The sequence below is a fragment of the Micropterus dolomieu genome, linkage group LG08 (genome assembly GCF_021292245.1).
Source record: "Micropterus dolomieu isolate WLL.071019.BEF.003 ecotype Adirondacks linkage group LG08, ASM2129224v1, whole genome shotgun sequence".
Lineage (NCBI taxonomy): Eukaryota > Metazoa > Chordata > Actinopteri > Centrarchiformes > Centrarchidae > Micropterus > Micropterus dolomieu.
The window spans coordinates 16,820,983-16,841,470 of record NC_060157.1 but is presented as its reverse complement, the minus strand read 5'-3'; the positions used below and the strand labels follow the sequence as shown (position 1 = coordinate 16,841,470).

Here is a 20,488-nt window from a genome sequence, read left to right as displayed (position 1 = left end):
ACACACTTGACACACGCACACACACAGCCCGGATCTCCTCTGCCGTCACCAGGAGGAGGCGGGGTGCTAGTTGAAGGGGGAGAAGGTCCACAGAGGAGCCGGGCATGTTCAAACATATCCAGGCAGACCAGCCTACCAACCTCCACGGTGTGCTGTCATAACGCACGGGTAGGATTTACACATAGACTAGACTATATGAGAGATTTTGCATCAGCTATTAGGCCTAGTAGTAATGACATAGTTCAAACCGATATGTAGGCCTAGACTATTCCCAAAGGGCCACTTGTCATACAGTAACATATTAGATGTGTAGTTAATGGATTCATCTTGAGACGCACTACTACTGAAGATATTGTAAGTTTCGGCTCTGTCTGAAGACTCCGGCTCAGCGTGGCCATGTCTCTCCCGGCTAAAGTGATGAGGGACGGGCTGCTGGAGAAGCGCAGCAGCGGGCTCCTCCAGCTGTGGAAGAAGAAACGCTGCGTGCTCACCGAGGAAGGGCTGCGTCTACACAACTGCAAAGGCGGCGGCGACGATGCCCCGAGCTCGGCGTGGAGCTCCAAAGCCAAGGAGCTCCGCTTTGAGCGCATGGCCACGGTGGACTGCGTGGAGTACAAGCGGGGGCTGGTGTACTTCACCGTAGTCATGGCTACGGGGAAGGAGATTGACTTTCGGTGTCCGCAGGACGGCACGGCTTGGAACGCGGAGATTGCTTTGGCATTGGTGCGCTATAAGAACCTGCAGGCCGTGCAAACAGGACGGAACAGACACCTGTCCACAGCACACCTGGGCAGCACTGGGGAGGATGAGGAGCTCTGACCTGGTAAGGGTAAGTCTTCCTCTGGTGGAGGTGAAAGAAACTGCGGCTGTAATAAAAATTTAGCTAAAATGTCTGAGAAGGCTCTCATAGGCTAAAATATGAATTAATTGTTTTGTTTGTTTGGGGGCAGTGTGGCACCACACTATCCCATAGCTAGAATGTCTCAGGATTACTCCCAGTACCAATTGTGTCTCAAATCAAATCAAATCATAGGTACAAATCATAATTTGCTGTGTTTTTTCTCCACCCAGCTAGAGGTTTTCAACCATTTGCCATTAAAAACCGAAAAGTCTCCAATCAGCCACTGACTTCACTGATAATGTGATACTATGGTTGAAGAGGTGTTAATAGTTGTTGCTGGTGCAGTGATTGGATAGAATGAACACATCCAGACTCTTGGGGATGAGGTGGCACATGGCTGAGAAACACTCAAGCTAAGCTTGTGCTAAAGGTTATTTGCAAGTGCCACTTCAGTATTTGTATTGTAGACTGTAGAATCAAAGTCATGTCAGTTTTTTCTTACTATGGTCATTGGCCTGTACTGCGCCACAGTCTTCTTAGGACACAAACACACTCTCACTTGAGGACGCAATTACGATGCAATGTGAGCCTCCAAAATAACATCTGCCTGCCTCTCCCTCACTAGGCAGCCAAGTATTTTTAAACACACACACAAACATAAACATACAACCTTCTCTTATATATTTAACTGACACAAAGGCAATTGGACATTTGGGGTGACCAGAGCTAAGCGTCCCATACATCTTTTCAGCTAGGACACAATCAGTGCCATCACACGACAACAGTGTTATTTCCTGAAACTGGTCACTGAAATCTCAAATGCTCGTGAACTGAGTGTGTAAGTCTGAACTATGAGCTCACAGCCCAGGAATCCACAGCGATGCTTCCTTAAGAGAGCTGCGGTAGTCAAGTGCCCAAATTAACTTAGTAGCCGTGGTAACAGTGTAATGTAACTCACTACAAATGCACTTTGAAGAACACAATCAGCTGCCCCAGTGTCAAATATATAAAGTGAACATTACATATCTGCTTTTATGTCTCCTACTTCTTAGGAGTGAACCAATCAGAGTGGAGAAAGGGTAGAGGATGCCAGATCCATCAGCTTTATTCTGCAGTGCACAGCATGATGAGATGTACACAGAGCGGCCATCAGCGAATATGGATTAAAGGACTGAGAGCAAGTGTCACGCACACTCTTTTTGTCTTCCTACATGAGGTTTTTCACGCTGTCATACAAAGCCTAGGAGTCTGATGTACTGCAAGCATGGGTGAAAGTTTTCTGTCATGACCTCATTGCTTGAGGTCATTGTGGACACCGCTGCACAAGGAAAAGATGGCGTTATTTGTACAAAATCTGTGGAGCTGGGACACTGTTTACCCCTTGTGCCTTGATGTTTCAAAAATATCTTCTATTCTGGACGTCATTTCCCGAAGTTTTCTAACGTTGCTGAAACAGCATTCGCTTTGTTTCTTCAGTCTTGCTGTTGATTGAAACGCATCGCCGTTCGACTGGCTTTGAAAACTTTTGCTATAGACTGGACCACATCTGCATGTTTTTCTAAAGCTGAACATTAAGAATAAACATTTTGCTCATATTCATTGCACACTGTATTCTATATATTTGCTAAAACCATGTACAGTATTACACTCTTACAAAGATAAAAATAAATTTTTGTTAGTGCTGACATATTTCACTTGAGTTTCTATTTGTGAACAATGCTTCAGTTCTCTACAGTGGTGCTCAGAGCTAAAAAGTCAGCTGCAATTTATTTTAGGTTCAGACCATTAATTGCCATGCTCATCTGTTTCCAGTGTAGTGGGTTTGTGGTGTAACCTTGCTGTTATAGCCTCTGGAAAATACACACACACACACACACACACACACACACACACACACAGTGGCATTGCTCTCCTGCTCTTGCATGCATGTGTGTATGCTGAAGTCAGGACATCTTTTGTTCTGAGGAGTGCGGAGAATTAATGAGAAGCACAGTGAGCCTGAGGCATGGGCATGCAAACATCCACCCACGCATACTCACCTACAGGAGCTTACGTGCACGTCCAGCATGAAATTCAGGAAGGCCTCAGCATCAGCAGACTCTCATTAGCGAGGCCTAGCATATATTGTTCATTCAAGCATGTTGTGTGTGTGTGTGTGTCAAGAATATAGCAGTCTGTGTGCGGCTGAGAAGCTCAGTGCAGGTCAGGAATAAAGGGTTGATTGTGTAGGGACTTCTCTTGTTACTGTGGAAAACCCCAAAGCTAGCCACACCACATGAGTCAGCAATGGGGCAGAAGCAATGCAAGGAGTGGAGACACCCAGTGATTGATCATTGGTCTAAAAAGTGTGTGCGTGTGTGTGTGTGGGCAGGCAGGTGTAAATCCACAGAATTCTGTATGTGAAAGAGATCTGCGGAGAAGTGCGAGTTTGTGAGCTCGGTGGTGGTGAAGGTCAAGTCCAGTCCCTTCAGAGTTTGTGTGCTCACACTCCTCCGTGGAATGCCCTGTCTAAACACCATAACCTCTGTCCAGGGTATCTGGTTTTCTCAGCGGATAAACACACACATACAGTGACCTGCAATTTCATAAACCAAAATCTTGGTTAAAGCACATGGGGCCGATCTAGAGTTGAAAGACTGTTATTCAAAAGAGGACAGTGTTTGCCTCATGTTGACACTAGTGTTATAGCAAATAGGACAGCCATCTCTCAGGCTTTACCAAATGGAGCTGCTGTCTGCTGTGTGAGTGTTAAACCACTAGAGGTCTATCTCTCCTTTGAGGTGAATATAACTTCTCTGTTCGCTGTTATTTGGCTAGGTTTGTGTGTGTCCGTCAGGCTTCTCTGTGCTTTTGGACATCAAAGGTGTTTGTGTATTTGATATTTTTTACTTGTTTTTGTGTGTATGTGTGTGTGTTATTACTTTTGGTTTCTATTCTCCTCAATCCACTGTACTGTATAAGCCTGATATACCATATCACTGTGTGAATTGCGTCATACTTGGATTTCTTGGGTTTGTGAGCCTCCGTATTTTCTATGGGCAATATTCCTCTTGGAATGTTAAAATCACTATATTTTAGGTTAAATCTCAAAGTAAAAGAAAACGGGCATGGAAATTAGAGACATAAAATAGACATTGTGAGAAAGAGAACCCAGCAGAGATGAAATAAATTCAAAATTCAAAATAAATTCTGGAAACATAAAGAAAGTATTGTCAGCACAAGCATCAAATTAAAGATAACGCAGTAACATAAAAACGGCATGATAGGAATTTGGTCATTACCCCAAAGGTACAATACTACTGTAAATTCTACCAGTACTTGGTCATCATGGTCATGGATCATTCATGGTAGTGACCACATTACCATGTCACAGTACACAGTGTTAAAAACAATTCCATAAGCTGTCAGTATCATGGAGAAACAAACAACAACACAACATATGCTGAAGTACGATGACATGTACAGCCCAGTTCAAGATAGGAAAACAACACACTGGATATACACCCTGAACTGAAGGTTTCTCAGGTCATTACAATCGATAATTTAGTTTTTTTTCTACCCCATTGTTTACAGATATTTCTGATGGAAACACACCTGGTAAAGCATCAGAAAGCATAATAACTGGAAGTATTGGCAAGTGCAAATTCTGTGTTCTGATTTTTGGTGGGGATACTCTTTCATTTTCATTTGTTTGCTATGTTAACTTAGTTATCCTAGTTAGTTATCTTAGTTTAGCGTGTAAGCGTTCTGCCATTTGCTAGAACTAAACACAAAGTGAACAGGTGATGCTTATGGGAATGTTATTAGTTTTGGCTGCACTTAGGCACTGTATGTGGTGTGTCATTAGTTTTGTAGGTATTTTGTCATAAACCAGAAAAGTAGAGGTCAAATTTAAGATTTGACCTGATGATTGTGCTACAGGAAAAGTCATATACAATACATCATCAAAGACATCAGCCTCCCTCGTTTCCCTACAAAATTTCATGGCAGACCAAAGCAACAAATAACAACATAGAGGATTCCTCTCTCTGTCTTTCTTCCAGCACATCTAACTGAAATACTTCCCAGTAGCAGCTTTTTTTACCCTTGTTATTTAGTTTCAATTCCTTTCTCAGACAATCTTTGACCAGTATAAACATAAAACAGTCCTGCCTATCGTCTGAGTTCATCATCTGAGTTGCCTTAATTCTCTTGTGCCGTGTGAGAGCCAAAGCTCCAGGCTCCAACTGCTGGCCCCCGGGTTGTAATGAATGTGGGAGAGACAAATGGACTGAGCAAGATTAGGCAGTAAGAGAGATGGGGTTGACTAATAATAGCCTCCACTAACAAAATAGATAGAGAGAGTGAGACAATGGGAGGTGCAGTTAAATAGAGGGACGACAAAGTCAATCTGTCCATCCTGCCTCTGCTGTTGTCACATCTTTCTCACTCCTGCTTCTGACTCTGGTAAGGTCCCTTCATGGTGTGGTCTGTAAAGTTTTTCAGGTGTGGTGTTAAGCCATTTTTAGGGTAGAAAAATTAATCGATGACAGTTTGAATAGCTACATTTGTTTGATGAAACCATTTATTTGTTGAAAATTAGCCCCGTAGGCTTTATACGAGTTCTCAAACATCGGTATGTAAAAACAGTGGTTTATACAATGGAAATATTATATTTAGTTGTGTGGCCCTGCGATGGACTGGCGACCTGTCCAGGGTGTACCCCGCCTTTCGCTCAATGTCAGCTGGGATAGGCTCCAGCCCCCCGCGACCCTGTAAACAGGATAAGCGGTTGACGATGGATGGATGGATGGATATTTAGTTGTCTTCACACAGATCTATAAGTGCTGATTGCATATTTTTGAGGGGAATTAGTGTACTGTACAGTATATAATGTCGATCCAGTAAACGGTGATACAAGTACAGATGCAGAGAGCTATCAAGTGTTTTAACGCCATTTTGTCAATAGCCTGGTTTCATCCTTGGGGCTGTGGCTTCACCTAAACCATAAGTGCAAAACCCAGGACGATCAATTATAATAACACAAACTACTTGGTTTAAATCTGTGGCCAAAGCAGCACTGCTCAAATCAGCGGCTGACGTGGACTTTCCAAAGCACCTTGGGCTGTTTTTCAAATTGCCAAGTTGGCTGCACCACAGAGGCTCATAAGCATCCATGAGTTACTGGCGGTAAATCCCTGATCCAGACCGGGCACCCCAGAGCACAATCACCCTCCACAGCTGTCTATCAGATGTCCCCTGGTCTATTTAGGGAGACAGGCCACTCTAAATTCCTCCCCCTAAGATAATCCTGAGGAGAAAGATGGGGATGAGAGACCAGAGAAATGGATGAGGGATGGCTATCAGTCTGGAATTTTCCTAATCCGTTGGAGCAGCTTGTAACCCCATCATACTGGGAGGTCTTAAGTGGCATCATTCTCAACTGGGACCAACTAGTAAAATGGGTGAGGGACATATAGAGAGAAAGGGTGAGATGAGGTGAGACAGAGAAGGGGTGAGTCCTGTAAATTGCTTGTTGATTTGTTAAAGGGCAGAAGGCCATGAGACTGAGGGAGAGGAGGGGTAGGATAATGTGATGACAAAGGTGAAACAAAATTATTGGGAAGGAGCTGACAAGGCCAATTAAGTGACTTCAAATACAGGCTCACCTTATGCCCTGTTAATGTTTAACACCCACTTTTTTTTTCATAATACATTTACATTTGGTAGACTATATTTATTAAGCAAAACTGTCCACAGTGAGGTCTAAGAATTATTTTAAAAATCTGGGACACTGATTCTTGAAAAGGCATGCTGCTGCTGAGTTTCTCTAATGTAAAGTTTTGATGCGCCACATACAAAATTTCCATTAGCTTTGTGTTTCAACAATTTATCCACCAGGCTTCTACCTAATTATTTCAACTGTTTATCCACTTCAGCACTTTTTATCCACTTTTTGATAACTTTTGCAAATCCAATATTAATTACTATAACCTAGAGAGCTGTGGAAATTTTTTTAATTTAGTTGAGCTACGCGATTTGGGTGAACTGATCTTTTAACTCTCCTCAGTCAAAGGTTCTCAAAGAAATCCGGTCAGGAAAAACTATAATTTTTCTACAACAATGCAATTTGGAAAGTCCTGCTGTGTTAATGCAGATAAGTTACACGTTTTGTTTTGTCAGCCATGAAAAGCAGAAGCCACATTTAAATACTTAAGAAAGCGTTAAATGCAGGCTCACCTTATGCACTGTTAATGTTTAACACACAGGATAGATGTCAGTGTGCAGAGTTTTGCATGATTGGCCTGCTGACAGCTTACATACGTTGAAACAGACAACATGACAACATCTGACTGACTGCCCATAGAGAAGTGTGGCAAGATGATCTGGCCCTCACAAAAGCTGATGGACAAACATTGACAACTGTTCAGTGTGTGTGTGTGAGTGTGTGTTTCTAATCTCTTCTGTCTCTCCTCCAGTGAGATCTCATCAACAGGATGCCTGAGCATGTGTGAGTGATCGGGCTTTGTGTTCTTATTATAGACCATTCACAGACATAGACTCAAACACAAAAACAAAAATTTCTGAGCTTTGTTTAGGCATCATATTTGATCTTTCCCTTCCTTTCCTTTAAATCTTGTCCATGTTTCTTTCACAGGCAAGAGGTAAGACCGTTTTATCACTGACTGTTATGGAAGACATTCTTTATGCTAAAAATGCTGCAAGTTAAATAATAAAATTTGAATCATGTTGGCAATACTCTGAATTATGTTCTCCATCCAGAGGAAACCAAAGATCTCGGCTTCAAGGAAGCTGATGCTCAAGGTAAGAGAGATCATGGACCTTTTTCTCTGCCTAACTATAACACAGTACATGTGTTTGACCACAGGAGAGCAGCAGAGGTCATGCCCTGAGTTGCTGTACAGCAAGGTATCCCACTGATCTAGACACAAATTATATTTTCATATTTGATTCCTATTTGTGCAGAGTCTGATGGTGGCAAAGGCCAAGGAGGAACTGGAACAGGAGGTCCTGGTTAAAGAGGAGGAGAAACAGAAGTATCTGGCAGAGAGAGCTCCTCCTCTGAACACCAGCGGCCTGAGCCTTGCGCAGCTACAGGTAACTCGTTCTCAAATTCCCTGAATTCTCCCACAGCTTTGCCATTCTTCACTCCCTCCACTGGCTTCACTGCTTTAGAAGCTACATCTTAACATCTAACAGAGACCTTTTTCAGCCTGAATCATTTCAAGCTCACATAGCCACATAGCTCTCTTGCACAACTGCTTCCTCCACCTCTTCATCCAAAACCAATAAACCTTTAAATTATTTTAAAACAAAGGAATCCATGGTACTATAGCTCCTTCAGATTGCTTCTAAAGATGATGGCCTAGAACAGAGACCGTTGCAGATGCACAGACTTTAAGTTGCTCTGGAAATCAACAAAATGAGACAGGTGTAAACTGGATTCAAAATTATCACTTTCACTAAAATACATATTTTTAACTTTTGTGTGTGTGTGTTTTATGTGTGTGTATATGTATAGGACCTCTGCCGTGAGCTCCATGTCAAGATAGATGTGGTGGATGAGGAGCGATATGACATTGAAGCCAAAGTCATGCTCAACACACGTGAGGTATACATTACTTACTCAGCCCATGTCCATGCGCTATGGGCAGAACTGGAAATATATATATATATACAGTATATATATTTTTTTTTATTAAAATGACATTATAAGCAGCAGAACTGCCACCATGAGAAAATCATGCTGCACCAATGGTAACTGCTGTTCAATCATCTGTCCTTGGTCCAGATTAAAGACCTGAACATCAAGGTGTTGGACCTCAGGGGGAAATTCAAGAGGCCTAATCTTCGACGAGTTCGTGTGTCTGCTGACGCCATCCTTCGCTCGCTGCTGGGCTCCAAGCACAAAGTCTCCATGGACCTCCGGGCAAACCTCAAATCTGTCAAGAAAGAGGACACTGAGAAGGTGTTTGTTGAAGAGGGGCGGGGAGGGGGTTACATATACACACAGAACACAATCAAATCAGCTTAAACAAGAAGTGTACCTTCCTTTGGGGCAAGTGTGCAAGGTAGATACACACATGAAGTGCTTAAAGTACGATGGGACACCTGAAACGTGTTTTTATGTGTGTGTGTGAAGGGTGTGTTTGAGATACTGAGCAGTAGGTCAGTGCAGGCTGGAAACCGTGTGTGTGTGTGAGAGAGGAGGTACGGCATACAAGACAATGATCCCATTGTACAAAGAAGAGAAGCTTTTGTGAACAGTTCTGCTCACCGGTCAGCATGTGTATGTGTGAATGTGTGTGCGTGTGTGTGTGTTTACATGTGCTGATTAGCAGGTGCTGGTGTGTATCTGTGCATGTGTGCTGGCATGGACGCATGTGTCTTTAAGTGTGTTAGGAGGCATAAACCAGTTACACTTGTAAGGTTATACAGTTCTCATAGGAAATTCCCAGGGGACAATATGGGTCTCAAAGGCTTAGACATGACAATAACGATAATAATAAGATGTTCTAAACCTGCTCTACCTCACAGCCTCTTGTCTTTTTTCCATTTTTTCATACCATCTATTACACCATCTAACTATCTACTGTATTTGTCTGCAGAAGAGGCCAGTGGAGGACAGCGACTGGAGGAAGAATGTGGAGGCCATGTCAGGGATGGAGGGAAGGAAGAAGATGTTTGATGCTGCTAAGGGTCCTGCCCAGTGAATCGGTTTTGTTTTCCTGTTTTGTTTTGGTAGCTTCTGCCTGTCTGTCTAATGCTGTCATTCTTGCATATGCTCCTGCCGTAGAGGTGAGAAGATGCCCCCAGTCTCCCAAAAGGTTTTCTCCACTTTCCTTAACAACTGATCTGTTTGTTGTTCGTTGATATGGTGTTAAACATGACTTTACCTATGTGTATCGTTCTATAAATATTTGCAGAACAATGGCAAAAAAATGAAGCTTATATCACTAGGAGACAAATGTGGATAGTGTTGTAACTTAATCAGCAGGCCAAGTCATAGTGTAGCCAGTAATAATATGAACCTGGTCAATTAAACTGCATCTTTGATGTTCTTGCTCGCTGATGAACTTTAAGCATGGCCTGTGGTTTTGTGAACTGTAAGAGAATGATATTTGCACTTCATCCACTGAATTTACATGAATTTCAACAAAGCAATAAAAGGTTGAATTAATCACATTTCTTTGTGCTTTTTTCTGCCCAAATGTGCGCACAATAAACAATGCCTTATTTAAGTGAATTATTTATGTATATATATATATATATAAAATATATAAATATATTTATATTTATATAAAATTATATATATATATATATATATATATATACATAAATAATTCACTTAAATAAGGCATTGTTTATTGAGCGCACATTTGGGCATCGTTTTCAAATGGGTCCTAAACCCTTTAATTTCCTTTGTACCTTTGTTCAGGCATTTATGGTTGCACTTACCATGCTAGCGGCAGGGTTCTAGGGATGGCAATGTCGGTCTGTCAACCCACCATTGTTGTGTGCAGACAGAAATATCCCCACAACTGCTGATTGGATTACCATGAGATTTTGTATGGACATTTATATCCCACTCAGAATGAATTGTAATCACTTTGGTGATCCCCTGACTTTTCATCATAATCATAATCATCATCATCATCATCATCAGTTAAAAATTTCAGTTTATGCAATACTTTGGTTTATGAGCAAATACCTACAAAACTAATGACATCCTCATCAGCCTCAACTGTACTTTGTGTTTGGTGCAAAATACCAAATGTTAGCATGTGCCAAAGCACAGAAAAATTAGCTGCTAGAGTCATGGCTGCTGTCTGGAATGTAAAAGGAACATATGGACAAATGTAAACTCAGACTACAAGAAAATCTCACACAGAGGCACTTCTGCATGAGAGCACATTTCTGCAGTCTGCCAGCTCTCCATGCCAGCATCCACGGCTGTAAAACAGTCTTCTTTAGCTGCTGTCTGTTTTGCATGCTCATAAAGCCACTCTGAAATGTGCTTCCGTAATGATGCTTTAATCATTATCGCCTTATCCAGGTGGATGCAAAGATCCTGCAGTAGTCATATGTTACCAAATACAGTTTTTCCTCATAGCAGTGTAACACATTGCATGCACACTACAACACGGAGACATACAATTCAGTCTTAAGTGTTGACAGAGCACTGATGCATGCTTTGCTTCTTTGGCTAGGGAGTGACAAGCAAACTAGTTCCATATGATAGCATCTTAATGGTACAAGCTATAAGACAGCCTTCTCCAAATATGAGTGGAGCAGGCTCATATTAGCCCAGACACACAATAACAAAGGATCTGGATAAGACTCAAGTGCTACACCTTATCTCTAATCATAATAGTAGCTCATCCTGTTTATTGTTGCCTCACGGTCTGCACAGAATGCAGCAGGTAAAGGTTTGGTATATGGCCAGGTGAGGGAGGAGGGTGTGTATGTTGGACTGAGCCTGAGCCTCGGTCAGAGTCCGACACACTGGGCTCCAGGGAAAGGTGTGGCCCCCCACAGCAGAGCAAACAATCTGACACACTGTAAAAAGACTTGCTGTCCGGCAAGGCATCAAAACCCAGTTTGAAAAGTATTGTTACATTTTTATTTTTTATTTTACTACTAGACCTATACAGTTGACAGTTCTTACAAAAACGTATTTTCAGTGATGTTTTTTGCTATTTTGGTTTGATGTACATTCAACCCGTTCAATCCCTGGGCGTGACATGGACGCTTTGTCAAGACCCCTTGGCATCGCTCCATAAAGCCCTGGGTACCCTTTAGCGTCATTTCTCCGTGGTCATGTTAACAAGAATAACTATGCAACATCTGGTTAGACTCAAAATAAAACTAGTGGTTAAAGTTTGGTTAGGTTTAGGCAACAGCGCTACTTGGTTAGGTTTAGGAAAAGACCATGGTTTGGGTTAAAATAAGCTCCCTGCATGGTCCTTTTGATTCCTGGGCACTATCATCTCCAGGAACTCAAGTGGAAGCTGAACATCAGGCAGACAGATTGTGGCTGACCCCTCCGACCATGGACAAACTGTTTCAGTTTTTCCATTTGCAGCTGGCCTTATCAACAGGGCCCAGACCCCTTTACAGTACACTGTAAATGCTTGTCACGTGTAAACCTGATTCTGATGTAAACATTTAGCATTCACTGCACAAACTGTCATTGCACATATTCTTGCACCTATATAGTTTTTGTTATTCTTTTTTTTTTTTACCAAGTCAATTTAAGATTTTAATATTTATATATTTATTTGTTGTTTATTATTATGCACCAAAGCCAATTCCTAGTCATGTCTAAATCTGCTTGGCGATGAAGCTGATTCTGAATCTGATAACATTCCTATCATCTGAGACAATTTTTTGCCCTTGAACTGATTTTAGGGGCATTTACTAAACTCTGAAATAATGCATAGGCCTACTTGTTACATTATATTGTAAAATAAAAATTTAACTTGAAAATGGGGGATCAGCAATCTTCTTTATATTCAACAAAAATTTTTTAGTGAGAACAGCAAACAGCTCAGTTTAATTCTGACCCTGCCTTGTCATGCTGCTGCAGCACTTTTTCATTCACTCTATCTGCTATTGTGCTCCTCTAGAGAGCGTAAGAGGGACCGCATTCACCCAAACTGGTTCTGTAGGTCTATGCCTAGTAGCCAAATTCTTGATGTTGTAATTGCATTTATATTGTAATTTTGAGTTAATAGAACTGCTATAATGCTAAATACATAGGCTCTTTTTAGTAGGCATATTCTTCTACTGGATGTGGACATTAAAAATCACCTACTGGCTATCCAGTTTATTGAAATAATTTGGCTAAGGGCTGATATTTCTTATCTCTGTTGATGGGCACAATAAAACCATCTCCCAACGGGAGGTCGGAAAAAAGTAGGCAACGGAAAAAAACACTGTGAGACATGACGGGGCGGACATCATCTTTCAAAACGCATTTTAATTCATTATTGCCAGGGACAATTCAGTAGTCGCTGGACAATGGTAGGGACATGTTCCTACAAAGTTCCACGCCCTTGCGTATATCGCAGACACCTGTTATGGCCACAAAAGATTGAATATCATAACTGGCACATTTCCACCATACATGGAGAAGCTCTCTCTCTCTTTCTCTCTCAGGTGGGTAACGTACCTTCTTGGTCATGTGACTCCGCAGTGAACTGCACCGGGGTAAAGGTGGACTGCTTTGTGCCGCACTGACTGTAATTTGACTGCCGCTCTCTGAGTGCCAGTCAGTCGACTGTTTTCAGGCTGTGAGCGCAGTGCACCTGGGAACTTTAAGTTTTTTTCCTCTAATATGTCCATCAGTCGGAAGAACTGGTCGGCTTTGTCCAGGTAAGATTATCTGTCTCTGAGTTAAAAAAGAAAAGAAAAAAGAAGAGACTATGGGCACCATCTGCAGCAACGTCTTGACAGTTATGTACTGAACTAGCATATAAAGTAGCTCTCTGGTTTCACTCTTGAAGCCAAGCAGTCTATCTTAAACAAAAATAAGTTTATAATATTCATTCAGGAAGTTGGAGCAGGTAGCCTAGTGAGAAAATAGTAATACAGCCTTATGAAACAATATTCTATTTTCTGTCTCTGTGGTGTCATTATTGTTATTACTTGCACTTCTACCTTAACTGTGATGTTTGAATAATATGCTATAGAGTCACAGTTAGAGTTAAAGATTAGAAATAATCTGATAATTTTATCAGTCCCTTGAATGAATGTGTCCACCCAGAGGAAACAAAAGACAATAGACTAATAAATGCTGTGTTTTCTACAAACATCATGCACGATACTAAACTGAAAGGTTACAACCAACTGTGACTGTCCTCAGGGATAGTTGATGAACAAGAAAAGCAGGTTCTGTATAACCGTTATTAGCACCATAATCTCTTTTTTTAAACTGGATTAATTTCTATATAGGTTCTAGGAGAGTTTTACTTTCATGTCAAGTTTTGGACACCATTTTGTGTGTCTTCATTTTCTTATCTTTTGCTTCTGTTTCATTTTCTGTTTTACATCCATGTCCCACATTATGACTCCGCTGTCCTCAGCCTAGCGCGCCAGTGGACGATGGAGGACGAGGAGGAGGTGGAAAGGGAGAAGAGGAGGAGGGTGAAGAGCTCAAGCAGCACCGCCGACTCTGATGGCGACTTCAGCCAAACACCCAGACACACGCCCACCAGTGACAGCACCTTTGGGACAGACTCCACAAGTGAGATGTCCCAGGGCCTCAGCAGGTAATTTAATAAAGAATTTATTGATTCGTACTTGCCAAAGCTTGATTTCTGGACTGTCCAAACATGATTCTGTTGCTGTGTTCTCTGCTCTTCTTCTCTCTGCGTTTTTTTGTTTTTTTACTATCTCTATCTTCTTCTGTCCCCCTCATTTATTACCTCCATCTTTCTTTTTGTGTGTTTCTTGTATGTTCAGAACGCCAAAGGGATGCTAATATCTTCTTTGATGCATGCAAAGTATGAAAAACTGTCAAAAACACCACCAGCTGCTTACCTTGAGCAGAAGCATTCTTCAAAGAGAGAGAACTGTAGAGCCTTTTATTAGAGAAACCTGGTCAAATGTAGGACTGATAGGTCCTTTCACCCTTCGATAGAGACTATCCATCATATATAGCGGTCACATGTGTTTATAAATACTATTTATTATCAGTGTGGAGCAAGTACAGCTGGACTTTGTGGAGATGCTGCGTGTCCGGGATGAAAAGCGGAGGATGCGGCATGTGGAGACACTGAGGCAGCAGAAGGAGGTAGAGGAGGATGAAGCAGAGGCCTGCGGAGGAGGAGGTGGAGGGGCCAGGGTGGAACTACTGGGGGACTTGGATGACGACCAGGGCAGTGTGTCGCCCTCTGTGAAAGCCACATCCAAACCACAACCACCCCTGAAAACATCATCTTATAGTTCCACCACCACCAGCACCTGCAGCACTAACATCACAAACAGACAAGTAAGAGTGGAGTCACTTGTTACCTTTCAGCAGAGGGAGGGAAATATTTTGTCAAACAATTTGGTCATTTGACTTTTAAACCTTGTTATCATATAACAACACGACTAAAGAGTCTACAGCCATGCTGGCTGCTGTGAGGCCGTACTGTACTGAGCGAAATGCTTATGTCAGCATGCTAACTTGCTGATGTTTAGCAGATGTAACGTTTGCCATGGTCACACACATCATAGTTTTGCATGTTAGCATGCTCACAATTGCAGATGATAGTGCAAGATGAAAAGTCACAGGCTACATCATCTGGAAACCATGTCTGCACAAAATGAGCTAATCTATGCGCCGGATGTTGAGCTATTATATATAAAACTATATATATAAAAGTCAGGAAATCATCTTGGAGTAGGATTCATCTTGGACAAAATATCACAGCAATGCATCCAAAAGTTGTTGGGATATTTCAGGACCAAAGTGGGTGACTTACCAATCAGCAGACAAAACATTGCCATCCCATGCTGCTAGCGTGGCTAATAATGAGAAAGTATGAACTGCCTTCACTGACAGACAAGTCCTTTGACAAGACAGGTAGACAGAGCAAACAGTCCAAACTATTAATGCTTCACTCAGTCATAACACAGTGGTACCAATAGTGCCACCCTGCTGTGTGGTTAATCACAGTTAACTGTTACCCCACACAGAGGGTGAGTCATGTTAATCATTTTCTAGATTCTACAACAACTCAACAACAACTTTTCTTCCCGCTCAGGGGAATATATTTATGTTTCATGTTCTGTAAAGATCGAAAGATTTAGGTAAACAAAGCCAGAGAGAGAGAGAGAGAGAGTGTATGATGCTCACACAGATACACATGCACGTCATGCGTATTTGCTTGTTATGAACAAGTTTACATACCTCAGAATGTATAAATCAATGACAGACTTTAAGGAAATTGAGGACAATACTGTATGGATCAACTCCTGTCTCATTACTGGCCAGTGAATCAAGTGACCATGCAAATCATATAAAACTTTGATAAGGTGTACTTAAGGTCATAATTCGAACTTCATCTTTTATTGCGCTCGCTGGCGGCTTTATTTCAATGTATCTGCAAATTAGGCCATAACCGTACAGTGTTATGTAATGCAAGGCGTGTCTCTGGTGGCTCTACACAAAAGCTTGTATGCTAACACACTGATTGTCTCTTGTTTCCTTATTAGCACGAAAACGGAGAGTCGTTGGGCAAAGACACTGATTCCAAGCCATCGTCCAACCCAGCTCGCAAGTTTGTCAGGTTAATGGGCAAACTTTGTATTGTTCTTTTTGTAGGTCAGCCATTGGGTAGGATCAAATATGGATCAAGCTTTAAGATAAGATAAAGGTTGTTTGTTCCACACAGGGAAATTAAAGTGCAGCTGAAGGGAAGAACAGTGTAGTAGAGCAGGGGAATAGAATACCAACCAAAAGTAATCTATACCCCATTCTAATGGCTTAGTTTGTTGCTTAAATAATCCACCATGTGAAGACAACAATATATGCTTACAAACCAGTCTTCAAGAGGCACATTTTATTAGATTAGCATTACCATTTGGAATCTTGACGTATGTATATATATATATATATATGTATATATATACACATACATATACATATATATATATTGCTAAAGTATATAGAATGTTTAATGCAATCTCACATAAACAGACCTCGGTCTAGTCAAGATCAGCTGGCAAGATGTTATTTGTCAGTTTGATGATGCTGCCAGCCCGTCATTCTAAAAGATCAAAATTTTATTATTTGTTGGGGGGTTATTGACATGGTAGACATACTTCATTTAAGTAACTTTATTGCCCCTTGGAGGGTAGACACAGATTGCAGATAACAATATTTCAGAAGGAGACTGGGGAATAAGGTGCAGTAAAGACTTTAATACACTGCAGCTTTACTATGAGTTTGGTCCTGCATCACTGGTTGCTCTCTCACGCACATCTTCAACTGACCTTTCAGTTCAGCTGTGTTTCTGGTGTTGCAGTTCTGTCTCCATCTCGCTCGACAAAAGTCCCTCTGCCAGCGTGTGCACAAGTCCCATGAGCCCTCGCTCCCCGACGGCCCCCACAACACCTCGAGATCACTGGCCGTCGCCTTGCCAGAGTCCCTCTCCTAGGGGAGCTCAAAGCCCCGTTCAGAATGGACACACACAGGAGGTATTTTAACATACACGCAAACGCACGGTCAGGTGACATCATTTAAAACACAACTATCTGTGCTTTGTGTTTTGCTTGTTGCATGGAGTTTGGCTGCAAAGTGTTGGTTAAGTGCTGATGCTACTGTTCATCAGTCAAATAAAGCAACAGCACCCTCTGGTGTTAGAAGAGTAAAGGTTACAGCATATGTGCCAATAAAAAAATGTGCAAAAGTGAACTTTCTTGAAGGATGGAAGAGATGCTCAGTGAACCTCATCTTCATCTGACTGTCGTAGCACATTTGAAGTTATTTCATTTTACCTCAGCCCAGTGTGAATGGCTCTCCCTCCAATGGCAACTTTGAACAGACTTCCAAACCTGCATTCGTCAGACAGAGCTCCAGGACTATATCTTTCAGGGTAAACACATCCGACTCACACACACACACGCGCACATTCTCCCCGGTGAATGTTAACTTTTTGCCTATTTGACTGTTAAAACACGATTTAATCTTGCATCAGCTTGTTAGACTATCAGTTCTGGATCATTTGCGTATGCCACTCAAGCTTCAGGCTCATGCTAATAGCTTAAGCAATATTTACCAGCTTTTACTGCTGACTGGTTGCTTTGTGAACACGTGACAAGAGACAGGGTGGCTGCGCTGGTCATTAGCTGCTGATGTTTGGACGACTGTGAGCTCTGCCAGCCTACATCAACATATGCTTGGTTTTCTGCAGATGATGAGGAAGACAGAAGAGGAGAGTGCGCCGCTGCAGAGGAGGTAATGGAAGCATCCTTGTTTTTATTTTGGGTCTCTTTTTATCTGTCTACGTCAGTTTGATTGCCGACTGCTTTATTCTGTTGTAGTGCGAGTGTGAGGATCGCCTCCAAGAAGTTTGAATCCAACGCAGTAAGATAACAATTTCCTTTCACCTGATGTAAAATGCTAATTACAATAATACTGTAATCAAGTTTGTTTTTATTGCGCTGTAAACTGAATATCATTAAACAGTTATACATAATCAAATCACCACTGCGCTAGATTCTTGGCTTTTAATATTTCAGCACACCTTAAACAGAAAGGTATTCTTTTAGTATCACCTAAGTAAAAAGATCACACATGTAGTGCATCATAATATTACTGAAACTTAATAATGTTATTAGTGTTAAAGTTTGTACAAAGATGATTTACAGTCAGTGTAATGTTAAATATCCTTGGGTTTGGACCAGGACCAAAATGAAGATGAAGCCAAAGCGTCATCTTTCCAGAGAAAGTGAGTTTGTATATCCAAATTTTTTTATTGTTTGTACCTCTTCTGAATATTTTAATTATTGTTATTTTAGTCAAAGTTAAGTATTTACAGTTGGACACGTGCATGTGTGCGTTCTGTTTTCTGTTTTGTACAGCTCTAGGCAGAGAATTTCATCCAGATCCATTCAGGAGAAGATGGAGAGACTGGCTCAGGCTGCACAGGTCAGCAAAAACATACTGACTGCTCTGATGCAGCATGTTGACATCACAGCTCCCTTTTGTTGACTCTACTGTCTTTATATATGCATAGAAGTCTGACATGGTGCGGTCTCCAGACGTCACCCAGAGGACCTTGTTCCTGCTGGATGAGGTGTCCAGGAAGAGAGGCCTCTTTGAGAAGGAGCAGCAGGCAGTGAGCCCCACCAGCCCGGGAGTTTCCAGACAGGTACATTTGTTACCCACTTTTTTGCTCTGTGTCAGATGCACACGCGCCATTGAATGCGTGCGCTAATCTCATAAGCATGTACCGGTTGTAATTATTTCACATCTCTGTCATTTTAACATCAGGAATTTAGGAGCTTCGCAGCAGGAATGTCAGACCGGATCAACCGCTGGCTCAACAAACCCAACCAATCTGGGTCTTCACTTAGTCCTTCTGTAAGGCTGTTTGCATTGTTTCATGAAACAGCGAGTGTAGCATCTAGCAGCTAGAGGGCAGTACTACACTTTTAGCTATACTGTATGTGCCTCAGTGTCCTGAGCAGGAAATATGTTTTTGTTCCTGCTGCTTAGATTTGATTAGTTTTGCATTTTTGGGTCATTATGTACATCATTATATAAATAGATCGTCTTAATTGTGTGCAGGGATGGAGGACAGTCAGCCCTGTCTGAACCCCATCAGATTACCTTTCTGATTGTTTTTAAAAATAGGTTTTGTCCCCTAGTTCCAGCAACTGTGATACTTTAATAGTTTAGTTTTCACAGTAAATCTGAGCAAAATAAGTCTTATATAATAATTATGTTTTAATAAATTATCTTTTTGGTTATTCTTTATAAAGAAATGTGTCTTGACACTTATTTAGAGCAAGTTTCTCTTTTCTGTCTCTGTCCTATTAAAGGACTGATTGCGTTGTAAAAATAATTTTTCCATTTTCTGTTTGCAGGACTTGAGACACGTGGACATCAACAGTAAGAGGAGCCTGTTTGAGACCAGACGGGAGGACGGTGTCCCAAAAACCAGCCCTGAGAAAATCTGCAAGTGAAGGATATCCATTTATAATGCCCAACAGGTGAGATTACTGTACCACACTGCATGTTGTAACATACAGTAATGCTTATTTGTATGGTCATTGCTATGGAAACAGTTGTAATAACATTAAGCAGATCTGAGTCAGCCAATAACCTGATGGCTTGATTTCTTGTATTTCCGTGTCTTTATCTGTAGGATATAGAAGATGGCGAGGGGAGACAAAGAGAACTGGAAGATTAATGGGTACCATGACTGATTGATTCTTTTTTCAAGCTTTTTTTAAATGTTTTTTCTTCTTTACTGCCTAAGCACACAGGAGAAACCTGGGAGGAGGAAGTTAGGAAGCTTTAATCAAACAGTTTTGCATTGCTTCTTGAGTCATAAATATGTCTTATTTCAAACACTGTTTGATGTGCGAGGAAAAGAGGAAAAAAGTAGACACGAGAGGAGATGAAAAGTGAGGGAGAGGAGGAAGTGATATATTTGTTTTAAAGCTCTTCAGCTATTTGCCCTAACTTTGTGTAATTCTTAAAGCACTTTAAACAGGTGAAGGTCTTAAGGCTAATGAAAGCTGTGTTTATTGAATTACAGTGGTGGAAATTAATTAAATTAAATTTTAATTGTAATTGTATGTTGTTGTTTTTTTCTAATCTGCCAGAATATATGTTTTGTTCTGTGCCACTGTGGGCAAAATGCTGCCTGTCTATGGAATAAAATGTTTTATTACCACAAATGTCTGCCATAAATTTATTTTAACTGCTCACTTACACAACGTGGAAACCGTGGTTTAGTCTTAAATGCATGTATACTCCTCTACATCCCTTATCTCAGAGGAGGGAGGATGTAGATAAGAGTTGTATGCCTGTGTTTTGTCCGTGGCAGGTTGCCATACAAGGGGTAGAATAAATACCGTGCGTGGCTCAGTGTGCTGTGTGAATGAATCATTGTCTGTGAGCAACTGTGAGCTTTATCTGGA

General features: G+C 41.4%; 3 protein-coding genes across 4 annotated transcripts; all 3 read left to right on the top strand.

Moving 5' to 3' along the window:
* Window positions 1–20: 20 nt before the first annotated feature.
* On the top strand, window positions 21–2,530 carry phlda3 (pleckstrin homology-like domain, family A, member 3). Of its 2 annotated transcripts, none has more exons than XM_046056912.1 (2): window positions 21–823; window positions 1,894–2,530. In XM_046056912.1, exon 1 carries the CDS (start codon window positions 397–399, stop codon window positions 817–819), a length of 423 nt encoding a protein of 140 aa, XP_045912868.1. In that variant the 5' UTR covers window positions 21–396; the 3' UTR covers window positions 820–823; window positions 1,894–2,530. The 2 variants fall into 2 exon arrangements, with proteins under 2 accessions (XP_045912868.1, XP_045912867.1); XM_046056911.1 differs by having other exon boundaries at window positions 24–829.
* Window positions 2,531–2,609: 79 nt separating this feature from the next.
* Window positions 2,610–10,022, top strand: tnni1a (troponin I type 1a (skeletal, slow)). Its single transcript, XM_046056910.1, has 7 exons — window positions 2,610–7,331; window positions 7,479–7,485; window positions 7,604–7,645; window positions 7,808–7,939; window positions 8,364–8,453; window positions 8,634–8,810; window positions 9,451–10,022. The coding sequence occupies exons 1-7, from the start codon at window positions 7,318–7,320 to the stop codon at window positions 9,553–9,555; spliced, it is 567 nt and encodes a 188-aa protein (XP_045912866.1). The 5' UTR covers window positions 2,610–7,317; the 3' UTR covers window positions 9,556–10,022.
* A 3,076-nt stretch (window positions 10,023–13,098) lies between these two features.
* On the top strand, window positions 13,099–20,047 carry lad1 (ladinin). Its single transcript, XM_046057362.1, has 14 exons — window positions 13,099–13,219; window positions 13,930–14,115; window positions 14,543–14,837; window positions 16,049–16,122; window positions 16,861–17,032; window positions 17,338–17,430; window positions 17,749–17,792; window positions 17,879–17,921; window positions 18,242–18,285; window positions 18,419–18,485; window positions 18,574–18,708; window positions 18,831–18,920; window positions 19,427–19,552; window positions 19,708–20,047. The coding sequence occupies exons 1-13, from the start codon at window positions 13,182–13,184 to the stop codon at window positions 19,523–19,525; spliced, it is 1,380 nt and encodes a 459-aa protein (XP_045913318.1). The 5' UTR covers window positions 13,099–13,181; the 3' UTR covers window positions 19,526–19,552; window positions 19,708–20,047.
* Window positions 20,048–20,488: the final 441 nt, after the last annotated feature.

What these genes read in the sequence shown, in the direction of transcription:
- phlda3 (XM_046056912.1), top strand. Translation starts at nt 397, where the DNA reads ATGTCTCTCCCGGCTAAAGTGATGAGGGACGGGCTGCTGGAGAAGCGC.
- lad1 (XM_046057362.1), top strand. Translation starts at nt 13,182, where the DNA reads ATGTCCATCAGTCGGAAGAACTGGTCGGCTTTGTCCAG. An exon ending in AACTGGTCGGCTTTGTCCAG is followed by an intron (nt 13,220 to 13,929) that starts GTAAGATTATCT and finishes CGCTGTCCTCAG; the next exon opens with CCTAGCGCGCCAGTGGACGA. An exon ending in GCGTCATCTTTCCAGAGAAA is followed by an intron (nt 18,286 to 18,418) that starts GTGAGTTTGTAT and finishes TGTTTTGTACAG; the next exon opens with CTCTAGGCAGAGAATTTCAT.
- tnni1a (XM_046056910.1), top strand. An exon ending in TCATGCTCAACACACGTGAG is followed by an intron (nt 8,454 to 8,633) that starts GTATACATTACT and finishes TCCTTGGTCCAG; the next exon opens with ATTAAAGACCTGAACATCAA. An exon ending in AGAAAGAGGACACTGAGAAG is followed by an intron (nt 8,811 to 9,450) that starts GTGTTTGTTGAA and finishes ATTTGTCTGCAG; the next exon opens with AAGAGGCCAGTGGAGGACAG.